Here is a 13072-nt window from a genome sequence, read left to right as displayed (position 1 = left end):
AATTAATTAAGCTCACAGAGCTTATTAATCCCAAGAACAATGCAACAATCTCATTGGTTTTCAGTTGAGAGACTAGGGAGGCAATAGGTGGCCTAAAAAAATATGCATAATCACTTCAGCACTGCATATACCCTGAGGCGTTGAGGTGTCAGCCACTATTTTCAATAACAAAAGTTGACTTGAATCTCTCAGAGGACCGTAAATGGCTCCCGAATAAAAGCCTTTGTTTTTAAGCGTCACTCATCTTATGAGGTCTGTAAAAAGCGAGCAGATCTGACCTGTTTGACTTGGTGCCAGGCCTCCTCCCACTGCTTGATCTTACGCTTGGCTTCATCCAGTTCTCGGAGGAGTCGGCCGATGTCTGCGCTGCTGGAGCCGACCGTGTTGGAAGTAAGGCTGCTGAACACTGGAGACGGGCTGGGAGAGAAGCTGCCACTCATAAAGTCCCATATACCCCCTGCTCCGCCATTCAGACCTAAGACAAAGGAGTAATGCATCAACTCACATATGCAAAAAAGACTGTGACGTACTTGAAAGTTTCAGGGGGAATAAAAGTCTCAGCCTCAGATGGCACACCCACGGACCACCTGATGCCTACTGTATGCATGAAAAGTGCAAATCTGTTCAACAGGCTGCTACACAACTTACACATTTCAAATCTGCTGGGCAGTAAGAGATGCAGGTGTCACCAGCCTGCTGACAGTTTGAGCTTTTGTAGTTCTGAGCATTTAAGGATATATCTTATGTTTGTGAAAAACTAACATTTTGCACAGACTGGATAAATCTACATGGATTTTCCACACATTTCTACTATGCTTTTTTATTTTTTACCATTTGAGATATAATAACAAATATATTATCAAATAATATTCTAAAAGGAAAAAAAAAACAAGCCATAAATATATTGCTAAAAATTAAAAATACATATTTTCACACTACAATGCATTCAGTGTGTTTTTCAAAAACTATTGTTTATTAATTGAATGTAATTGTATTAAGTTATATGTTACACATCATGTTTTTTTCTGTAAATAATATTTCTAAAGGAGCTGTTGACGTGAAATTGACTTTGGTAAAAACCCAAACAACACAAACAAAAATTAATCAAAACAAAAAAATCTGAAAAAAAATCCTCTCATATAGAGAATGACGTCAAGTGCATCGCTCAGGTGTGAGTTTTTCCGCAGACTTCAACAGAGTGTAAAAATCTTAATGGTTCTGTAAGTCTCGTTTACCAAATCTGATCTTTAATTTGGATTCTCTGTTAGATTCAAGGTGATTGGCTGGGCCATTCCTCAGTTCAACTCACATTTACATTTAGTCATTTAGCAGACGCTTTTATCCAAAGCAAATCTTACAATTGAGGACAAGAAAGCAATTTACACAACTATGAGAGCAACAATGAATAAGTGCTGTAGTGTGTAAAGTGTAAGAAGCATAGCATTAGTAATGTAAGTTTTTTTTTTTTTTTTTTAAGAACAGTTAGCGGTGGAACCAGAGAGGCAACTGCAGACGACTAGAAAGGAAAGTGGAGACTAAATAGTTGAGTTCTTAGTCGTTTCTTGAAGCCAGCGAGCGACTCTACCGTTCTGAAGCAGTTAGGGAGTTCATTCCACCAACTGGGCAGATTGAATGCGAGAGTTCGGGAAAGTGATTTCTTCCCTTTTTGGGATGGAACCACGAGGCGACGTTAATTCACAGAACGCAAGTTTCTGGAGGGCACATACATCTGCAGAAGTGAGAGCAGATAAGAAGGAGCAAAGCCAGAGGTCGCTTTGTAAGCAAACATCAGACCTTTGAATTTGATGCGAGCTGCAACTGGCAGCCAGTGCATATGGATGAGCAGCAGAGTGACATGTGCTCTTTTAGGTTCATTAAAAACCCCATCGTGCTGCTGCGTTCTGAAGTAGCTGAAGAGGTTTGGTAGAGTTAGCTGGAAGCCCGGCTAGTAGAGAGTTGCAATAGTCCAGTCTGGAGAGAACAAGAGCTTGAACAAGTTGAGCTGCATGTTCAGATAGGAAGGGTCGAGTGCGAATCTGCACTCTTCAATTTCTTTTTCTGAAAGCATTTAAGAGTTTCCTTGGCTGTGTTTTGAATCATTGTCTTGCTGAAATGTCCACCCTGATTCATCTTTATCATCCTGATAATGTACATGTTGGACTGAAGCAGCTAATATTAATTTGCATTGATGAAGGGCAGATCATTGCTGAATAACTACTGAAAGATTTCAGCTACTGTCTGGGCTTTCACAGCCTTTCTACACCTCCCTTTCTTCACGTGTTCAATACTTTTTCCCTGTGTCATTTCATTTTATTATGCATAACTTAATTGGCAAACTAATTAGTTTGTTTTCTTTGCATATATGAATTTCTTTGGTTGTTACCAGCATCTGGGGAAAATTTCTAAAATATTTTGATATATTTTTTCTGAAAACAATGGTGACTTGGTCAATACTTATTTTCCTTGCTGTACATTATGTATATGTTTTATTCCTTTATTGTCATTGGACAGTAGTTCTACAGGAATCAAAATTGGAAAAAGAGGAACAGGATCGGGAAAGGTCCTTGAACCCATATTCGAACACCCGAATTGCAGTTGTGCTACATATCGGTGCACTGCCCACAAGGATATTGGTGCTAACAATAGATTTATTTTTAAATGTAAACATTTTATTATTATTATTATCTTATTTTTAACAATTTACTTCAGTTCCAAAAATGCATTAAATTGTCCAAGAGACAAATTACAAAAATAGAATCACACCTTAACACAACCATTCAAACCTTTGGAGTCAGTATTGTTTTACTATTACAATTTTTTTCCAAAAACACTATACTATACTATATATATGGTTAGCACTGTCGAATCACAGCAAGAAGGTCTCTCGTTCAGGTCCCGGCTGAGCCAGTTGGCATTTCTGTGTGGAGTTTGCATGTTCTCCACTTGTTCGCATGGGTATGTGTGTAATTGGATCAACTACCTTGACTGTATTGTGTGATTGTGGGTGTGAATGTGAGAGCGTATGGGTGTTTTCCATACGCTGGGTTGTAGCTGCAATGGCATCTGCTGCATAAAACATATGCCAGAATAGTTGGAGGTTCATTCCTCTGTAAATTTTTATTTGGACTCTTTATCTTTTCTTAAAAATATAGCATGTTTATTTATAGTAGGATTAAGTAACGCTGACTACTGAAATAACAATGATAAAAAGACATCAAAAAATAAATCCTATTTTAAAATAGAAGAGTGTAATGTTATATAGTAATAATTTACTGTTTTTACTGTCATTTTGATCAAATAAATGCAGTCTTCCTGAACATATAAGTGCTTCTTTAAAGAGCATTACAAAATTTCACCGACAACAAACTAGTCAGTAAAAATAAGCACTTTAATTCACTTTTAATCTATTTTGTAGAAGCATTTTTAACATTAATTAATTCCTCAGCTAATCTTTAACTATTTTTTAAAGTTTTCTTCACCTTACTGGGCAGGACAGTGGAGAATGTAGACAGGGAAGACTGTGGATCAGAGACAGAGGGGAAGGATTGTCAAAGAATCACAAGCCAGGAATCGAACTTGGGTCGCCAGGAACAAAATTCCCCCCTGGAGTAGGAATAATTCGGGGCTTGACTGTATGTGTCTACAAGTCTATTGGAGCCATACACACTTAATCTTCAAAATGAGTCCTTATCCTTACCTAAGGAGTTCTGTGTAGATGTGGGTGTTCCCAGAAGGCCATGCTCGGTTTTAACAGGTGGTGGCTGTGTCTGGCTCTGTTGGGAGGCCATTCCAGAGAGGAGTGACTGGGACAGGGATTGAGACAGGGAGCTGAGCGGAGATGCAGACAGAGACGATGACGAGTGCAGAGAGGAAGACCGAGCCAGAGAGCCAGGAATATTAACTGGAGCAGAGCCTCCTAATAACCTCTGACCTGCAGAGCAAAAGGAGTCCAGTGAAGATCAACCTAAACCAAGGACCAAACTACAAACATTGACAAAGAACACTTACTTGTTAAAGCAAGGCCATTGTTGTCTTGGTCCTCTAGCTCTTTGTCGAGAGAGGCAACATTGATGTCACTAAAATTTAGGTCAAGTGCAGATCCTAAGAGCAAAGAGAACAGGAGTGCTTTTAAAATCGTTGCAAATTGCATACAAAGCACAAGCTTCTTAAAGGGCTAGTTCACCCCAAATTAACATTCTGTCATCGTTGAACACAAAAGAAGATGTTTTGAAGAAACATGGAATTAAGTCTTTAAATCCTCTGTCCAAATACATTTTGCTGCCATTTTATTAACTGCGGAAAAAAAAACTAATCAATAAATAGTTTCTAATAAACTGCTGCGAGTTTACCTGTGACACGCATGAATGTGTATGGTAAGTGCTTTTTGGAAACTGGGGAGTCGGATAAGATTTAGGTACAACACAAGTAGTCTGCAGCAGTAGTTTCAAAAAGGGTCTCAAAAGCCGTAGCACATAATCAAACGTAACCCATGACATGTTTAAGTCTTCCTTCCTCTACGTTGGAGTTCAAAACTGTTTTTTCATGTATGCATGCCAGTCACACAGACCTCTACGTAGTCATATGTGTAAACATGTTTCAGCTGCATGTAGCGTCTCTGCCTTTGTTTTCTCCTTTGTTCATTACTTTGGTTCATCTCTTGTATATAAAAAATAAGTTTTAAGTTTTAAACAAAAATGAAACAAACAAAAAGAACAAAAATACCAAAACCAAAAATTGTATTTATGGGCACCTATCGTGAAAATCGTCTATCGTGAAAGCTGTTTGAACAGAAGGTGTGTAGGTGTAGTGTGTCCACAGTCATATTGGGGTGATTTAAATTGAAATAGTGGTAAGTGCCTTGGTTTTTTTTTTCATTTTCACATCCAAATCCCTTCTATTTTGAGGCCCACCGCAATGTGATGTAGGAGTTCACTAGCCACACTTTTGTTGCTGGGAAAATATATTTTATATGCATAAATTTGACATGCTAAACTTGCTTGATTTAAATTTTGTGTTATATCCACATGCCTCCTCATTCATTTCACTTTTTTTGTGTGTTGTGTATGAGCTTGCCCAATGTGCATGAGCAAATGGGTTGTGGTTTCACACAGTGATAACGTTAAATATCTGGAAAATTTCCAGAACAACTTTACTGGTAAATTCAAAAAAGCGCTGTTCACACAGGCAAGGACGTTACGCAATATTTTAGGAAAAGACCGTTCACACATCCATTCCACAATACTGGTAAATTCTGACATCATTAACCAGAAATGAGCTCTAAATGGCTGAACTTGTATTTGTAAACAGTTGACTACATTAAAAACTCTGTGGATGGATCAGTTTTGTCAACAACTTCAATGAAAAATAGAGAAACACTTTTGCATGTCAAGATGTTCATAATATGGCACACGCTTATCGATAATTATTTACACAGTTGGCATTAAGAAGGAACATAAAAACTTTATCTGACTGACATCTAGCAGCTAAATGTCTCAGGAAAAATATTCAAAGGCTTTTATTTTCATAAATCGCACGGATGTAAATGCGTCTGACTGTTCTGATTGGCTAAAGTAGACGTCTCATGGCAATCTTCCTTCTGCGTTCACACAGCACAGCATTCCAGCAAATTACCGGTAATGCTACAACTTCCCTTTCCGGAAAATAGCCAGAATGAATTTACCGGTATTTTCAAAAAAGGGCCAGTTCACACATACAGACCTTTCCAGAAAATTGTGTGAAAGGGGCTAGTATTGCATTGCAATTACTTTTTATTTCACATGACTTTTCAGGGCTCAAAATTAAGGATTTACCAAATTTAAATTTCTGACCACACCAAAAATAAGTATCAAAATATAGCTGTATACATGTGCTTTTTAATTCAACAAAACATATTAAAAATAAATTGAAATTGTCTCAAAAATATGCTAATTAGTTTGTCCTGACTAAAGGTCCAAGATCAGCAGTTAAATATTCATCAAAGGCGGCAACACCAAAGCTCCAGCAGTTAACTACACATAAACAAAGAGTTAATCTCATATTAAAGCAATGTTATTGTAAAACAAAAGATGAATAAACTATATTACCAAAAATAAAAATATCTGTAAGCAAACGAAAGCAGGTAAAAAAAAAAAAAAGTGATAATGAAAAGATCAGCACACACACACGGTTAATGTTAGGCCTGTTAACAATCTGTTCAAAGAATAATTCAAGCGAAAGCAACCAGTGCTGCTTACAAAAAGATATATTTAAAAACATTTATTGAGCTTATGAAAGCAGCAGGACTGTGGGTGCACGATCATTGCTTTTTGTCCAGTCTATTTCAAAGTGAACTGATCACACCAGCATTTCCTCTAGGCACGGTTGAGTAAGTAAACCGGAGTATGCAGGCCCGGATTGGCTAATCGGGAGGACCGGGAGAATTCCCGGTGGGCCGGTCTGTTTTATTGGCTGTGAGGGCCGGTGTACCTAGCTGCTTGCACTCTCAGCAGTCGCACTTGTTTCATTTATTTAATTCTTTGACCAAAGCCTCACTCTTTTTATTCATTGTTTTGCTGCAGCTCCGCTCATTTTATTTTATTTTCTCTGAGCCCTGTGAGCAAAATGCAGCCTGCAGATTAATGATGATGTAACTATCATTCGATCCCAAACAGCGGCACGGCACCTTAGTGAAAATAAGAATTTGAATAATTAATATTAATAAATATTATACCTGCTCAATGAAAATCAGATAATTCATTACATTAATAAATCTGAAATAACTTAACCAGAAATCCAATAAGGGGAGAAAAAGATTAAGCCATCAGATAACAGTGCAATACTTATTTTATCTTCCAAATGCATTGGTATAATGGCGCTACTGTGGTCCAGTGCTCAGCATGTTGCGATACAACGCTGCCGATCTGAGTTCGAACCTCACCTGAGTGATTAATTTTATTTATTTATTATTATTTTTTTTTTTTAGTGTTAAGACATATAATACTGTTTGGGTTCCTAATGTAGGTTTACATATTTTAGTTTTTGTGTGACCACCGTTACAAAGGACTGGATATCTATAAAGAATTTTGCACAGAATATGAATTGAGATATTGCAGGAAAGGACATCGTGATGTTTTAAAGAATAGTGTTGGAGATTTTGTGGCGACCTGGATTAATAAAGGGACTAAGCTGAAAAGAAAATTAATGAATGAATGTTGGAGATTTAGTTACCCTTTAATGTTCTCATATTTATGAAAAACATTTAAAGTTCTAAAGCAGCTGTTTCCTTGAAAAAAGACAAGATAGTGTCATTAGAAACTGAATTGGAAATGGCGTTATTTTAATATAGTCAGTCGTGAACTGTGGGTCGGTCTAAAGCTTGAAACTCCAGGGCTGAAAAGGAGTCCCACTCCGGCCCTGGGAACATGCACGCTTTCTAACAGTCGCGCACATCACATCACCTGTGGTGCGAGTGATCATCCTCTTATTCCATATTTACCTGCTTTCCTTTGCTCGTGTGAACAGTTATGTTTGTCAGTCGTGCTGCTTCTCGATTCTAAGATCACATTTGCATGAGTATTGGGCCATGCTTATTGTTGAACCGTGCTTTAAAAAAAACTACAATTTAAAAATTATTTTCAACTAGCCAAAGTGGCTAGTGGGTGTGTTTTTCTAACCTGCCACATCTGAAATCTACCCGCATTTGACAGGTTGGCGGGTGTTAATGTCAAGCTCTGCAGATGTCCATACAGCAGTGGATATTAACGTGTATCCAGTCACATTTGCCGTGCATAAACAGTACAAAGCTAAACGCGCGTGTGTGTGTGTAAGCGAACTTTATAACGGCATTGTGTGTGATCTTTGTTGCAGGAAAGCTTGAATTAACTCCACATCCCGAGTCAAATACATCAAATAACTGTTGGTAAAGTTCTTATTGTAGTAAGGGAGACCTGCCTCATTCTTGTCTGTCACTGTGCTGCTTATGCATGAGACGCAGCAGGAGAAGCTACACCCATCATAGCAATAGCAAAGGCTCTGACACACACACGGAAACAGTGGGCAGGGAGAACCAGCTTATTTGCATTAAAGGCACAGGCAACAAAAACAGCTGCAAAGTCAAAATTCTCAGCTTCAGCTTCAATTCTAAGCTCAAATTTCCAATATACACAAAGGTATAATAAATAATCTCATGGGTGTTTTGAGCTGAAACTTTTCAGACACAAAATATTTATCTTAAATCTTAAAAAAGAATTAAATTGGTGCCCTTTAATACAAGCACAGCTGTTTAGTGGTCATTCATTTCTGGTTAACAATATCACATAATTGACAGTTTGCTTGGATGTGTGAATGGTGCTTTTTGCAGAACATCATTGCCTGTGTGAACAGCATACTTTTAAAAATTCTGTTGCTGTAACTTTATGACTATTTATCATTGCTGAGTGAAAGAGGCTATCGACTTCCATTGTATTTTTCATACAATGGACATCAATGGCTACAGGTTACTAACATTCTTTAAAATATCTACTTTTGAGTTTAAGAGGAGGAAACGCAAAAAGTTTGAGTCACCTGAGGCATATGTATGTATGTTATAAATTGATTTAACTTATTTGATGTGGGATTTATTTTAAGGGGGGTGTGTCAGGACTGCATTATATTGGTTTGTGTTTAAGTGTGTCTGGTCTGTTCTAGGTTGAGGGCGTGCCTTCAGCGCATCTGATGCTGGTCAGTGCCCTTATTTTAACTCTGTGTGAGAGTTTGTCGGGCAGCTGTTCACTCTCTGTAGAGCAGTTGGCCAGAGCTGTGCTCGAATTTGGGCTTTATGTTTTGTTTTGTATCCATACACTATCACTGACAACACTTACGGCATCCATTCACTGCTTGAACATTCTGATACTGATGTTTTGATTATGAAATTTTCTACTGTGTTAAAATAAATATTCTTTTTTTACTATATTTCCGTGTGTCGTCTCCCTCAATGTTACATCTTTGAGCCAGGTGTAACAGTGAGTAAATGGTGAGAAACCATTTTCATTTTTGGGTACATATCACTTTAAGGGATAATATGGAAGGCTGTTACTCCTCCGGTCCAATCCTCTAAAAGCATCTCAAAAGCTGTTTATGGCTACAGTTTAGTCATATCGCACATGAAACCAAATCTTTTACAAAATCATGTTGTTGTCATGTCTAAAGTCTCTGAACTTTCTGCATCCCAGATACCAATATCTTGTATCTGGGGAGAAGAATCACTGTCTGAACATCTGAGATTAGGCATCGATTGAAATATTATCCTTCAACAGTATTACAGCACACTGCATGCGTACATTACTACCATTTGTTACTGAATTTTGGCATCTAATAAAGTGTTTCAGCCTGGAAAGTCACACATGACTTCAGATTTAAAAAGATAGTTCACCCAAAATGTAAAGTCTATCATCATTTACCCACCCTTCACATGTCCCAAACCCATTAAACTTTTTAACGTTTGTTGAACACTAAAGAAGAAAGTTAAAAACTAGTAACCACTGACATTCATAAAAGTTTCCTTTTATTCTATTTCTGTTTCCAACATTTTTCAAAATATCTTCTTTTGTTTTTAACAGGACCTCAAACATATTTAGAGAAAGTAAAGGATGAGTAAAAGGCTGAGAAAATTTAAATTTATGAGTGAACTATCCCTTTAACAAGTGGATAAAATAAACTATTATTTATTATAATTCGGTTATTCATCCTGCAACATCCACTTACAATCCACTCTCAATCTATAATAACCATACATCAAAGACTTGGGTAATGGTCATATATCCAACTCGAATTAGCTCAACGCAAAGACAGCCGTGAAGGCGAAAGCACTTACCGTTCATTTAGCGGTGTCCTGCTGAGTCATTGCTGCTGCTGGTGAGTTGAAAAGGACTCACTGACTAATGGCTAATGCATTGCCAAAAATACAGCTTTTATGCGTATTGCTTTATCTGGGCTGTGTCTCGTGTACTTTTACCCTTGGATGTGGTGTTTGGCTGAGCGGCTGGAAGACGAAAGCTTGAGCTTACCTATTACTGACTCCACAGTATTGCTGCCCGGATAGAAAGGCGTGGCTTTTGCATTCATGGTTGATAAAGTGGTGGGCGATGAACTGTCAGATCCGATGCTGGAGGCCAAGCTGGACGTTATGCTTGATGTTATGCTGGACGCTAGTGGGTTCACCACGGAGAACACGCTGCCATGAGCCTGTGTGAGGAGATAATCCGTCAGGGCATGGATCGATGTCAAAAATAAATAAATAAATAAAGCATTTTAAGGAATCAGAAATGTTCAGATGGCATTCATTAAATTAAATTTGTTGTTATATTTTAAGGTGTGTTATTGATATGGCAACATTCATTTATTGAGTGAAAATTTACTACTTATAAATGCATTTATTTTAAAATACTCAGCTTTTTCTTGATTATTTTACTTCATGCCCCCTAACTTATTATTAGTATTTACTACTTATTAGTATACTATTATTATAGTACTTATTACAGTACTGTTATTAAAAAAAAAAAAAACTATATATTTAATATTAATATTCATTCATTCATTCATTTTCCTTCGGTCTAGCCTCTTTATTTATCAGGGGTCGCCACAGCGGAATGAACCGGCAACTTATCCAGCATATATTTTATACAGCGGATGCCCTTCGAGCTGCAACCCAGTACTGGGAAACATCCATTCACACTCATGCACACACACACTACGGACAATTTAGTTTATTCAATTCACCTATAGTCCATGTCTTTGGACTGTGGGGGAAACTGAAGCACCCGGCAGAAACCTGGGGAGAACATGCAAACTCCACACAGAAACGCCAACTGACCCAACTGGGATTCAAACCAGCGACCTTCTTGCTGTGAGTTGACAGTGCTAATCAATGAGCCATCGTGTTGCCATTATTATCATTATCGTTATTATACTATTATTACTATATTATAGTACTATTATTTACTACTTTCTAGTAAACTATTATTATTATTATTACTAGTAATGTTGTTATTATTTTAACTTTAAATAGTAATCAAGTTAATATCAAATTAATTAATAACAATTTAATCCAAAATCTAACAAAAAGTGCTCAGGGGTTGCTTAATTAATGTGTTGCTGCTGTTTGGGTAAAGGAGTCCATGTACTCGAAAAATGAGGAAAAATATTAAAGATTTCATTTTTCGAGTGCCATGGACTTTTGCTTTTTATTCTAATAATAATTCATTCTTAATAATAATCTTGTGTATGTAATGTAATATCAATAATAAATATATTATTTTTATCTTGAAATTTTATCCTTCATTTTTTATTGTAATTTGCTTTACTATATTTGTTATGCATAATTTCCTACATATTATTTTTATTATTATTCTATTTTTAGTTTCATTAACTAAAATAGACTGTATATATTTGTAATATTAATATGTAAATGTACACAAATATTTTTTTTAGTCATTTTTAGTAAAATATAAGTCACTTTTTGTATCATTGAAACATGATGTGACTACTATTCCTTATATAATCCCAATTAATGTCAAAACTGCAAAAGATGCACAAAACAAAAGTGTGCAAGCATTTTGATTTATATAACAGCTAATAAAAAATGGAACTAAGATTTATTTCATTTTAGAAACTTCTATTAACTGTGCATAGCATTTGTTGTAAGAAAAAAACTATTATAAGCATTTTGTGTAATCTGGTATTTTACATTGACTCTAAATATAATAAAAACAACATAATAAAAAATTCACAATGATACAAACCTTTTTGTTCAACGCTGTTAAATAAAACTAATAGATGCTTAAAGAAATGTTGCAAACTAACGGAACATTTTCAACCCAACATTTAAATCCATCTTTGTTTAAATCAATAAAAAGCTTTTTGTTTTGTTTGAGTTAAGAATAACAACACTGCTTCAAATCTGCAAAAATGTATAAGATTTAATGGAAACATTGATTGCATTTTTCTTGGCAACACAGACAAATAACTCGATCTGTTGCTGTAATCACTTCAGTTCCTGCGCAATCCATAATAGTAAAATCCTAAAATGAATGTGAATGTAAGAACAAGGCTGCTTTACCTGTTTGTCTTGGTCCATTAACTTCTGATTATTCTCCCCAGACTGGCTCTTCAGGTTCTTTGCCTGAAATCATACAATACATCCTATCATGTGACCCCATGTTGTTAAGGCAACCAAAGGTGATATTATGTAGGGAATTGCTACCTGCCCGAGAAAGAACAACAAAAAAAGTAAAACGCCCTTCTGCTGTTTATACAAGTTTAACGTTACACTTAGTTTCCTTTTGATATCATATGATGAGGTCATGTGGCCTCTGGCTAACACATATGATATTTTAAGCTTAAAACATAAACAATAAATAAAAAAGATTGGGAAGAATAATCAATTCATGTGGTAATATCTATGCATAGTAGGCTCACCCAGATTACACCTGGTATTAAGATGTCCTGTCAATGGGGTAAATGCACAGCTAGTGTTTTCAGCCAATGATAAACTTCTAGTTATAGCTTAATGTGATCATTTTCAAATGTATATGTTTTTTTAAGGAAATAAGACCTTAAACATGGCAACTTTATAATGAAAAGACTGAAAGTTCACTGAAGCGCTAAGGCTGGCTGGCTGAAATTAAAAGTCTGTCCAGTCAGTGTGTATATATCGCATTTGTTTAGTAGTGGATTGTGCTAAATAAACATTTGACCACTTCCTGTGGATTGCTTTAATAGAGCAGGCGTTCATGTGGTCAAATGTTCAAACAGCCATAAAAAAAAAACCCTGCTACCTGCTATTGACGGAACATGTGACCATTATGAGACATAATGTGAGAAAGTGCACCAAAATAAGGTATTCAGACCTTTAACGAAAACACACAGATAGACTAAAATCAGAGTTGCATTTTCATTTGCGTGTACTTCAGTTCTCTCTCGTAGGGATGGGACGCACCTAGCCAATGCCTAAAACAACTAGCACCAATAAAACCCAACTGTTTTGTCGTTTTGCGTTAATTGTGTCTGGACCAAAAAGCTGAATGTAAACACACCAACAAAAATAGCTAACTGATTT

General features: G+C 36.4%; 2 protein-coding genes across 3 annotated transcripts in view; one reads left to right on the top strand and one right to left on the bottom strand.

Annotated features, from left to right (window-relative positions):
* Positions 1-13072, bottom strand: part of unkl (unk like zinc finger) — a 39555-nt gene that overhangs the window by 8739 nt on the left and 17744 nt on the right. For both annotated transcript variants that reach the window (XM_087245063.1, XM_087245064.1), the window contains 5 exons: positions 12074-12136; positions 10023-10200; positions 4009-4101; positions 3698-3931; positions 279-475 (listed from right to left, as the gene is read on the bottom strand). In XM_087245063.1, the coding sequence (XP_087101189.1) occupies positions 279-475; positions 3698-3931; positions 4009-4101; positions 10023-10200; positions 12074-12136 (765 nt within the window). The remainder of the gene's footprint in view (positions 1-278; positions 476-3697; positions 3932-4008; positions 4102-10022; positions 10201-12073; positions 12137-13072) is intronic.
* Positions 1-13072, top strand: part of LOC101882899 (dynein axonemal assembly factor 8) — a 57405-nt gene that overhangs the window by 38734 nt on the left and 5599 nt on the right. The window lies entirely within an intron of this gene.

This window comes from Danio rerio, chromosome 3 (assembly GCF_052040795.2).
Source record: "Danio rerio strain M-AB ecotype USA chromosome 3, GRCz13ab, whole genome shotgun sequence".
In the NCBI taxonomy this organism is placed as follows: Eukaryota; Metazoa; Chordata; class Actinopteri; order Cypriniformes; family Danionidae; genus Danio; species Danio rerio.
This window is presented reverse-complemented; position numbering and strand designations above follow the sequence as displayed.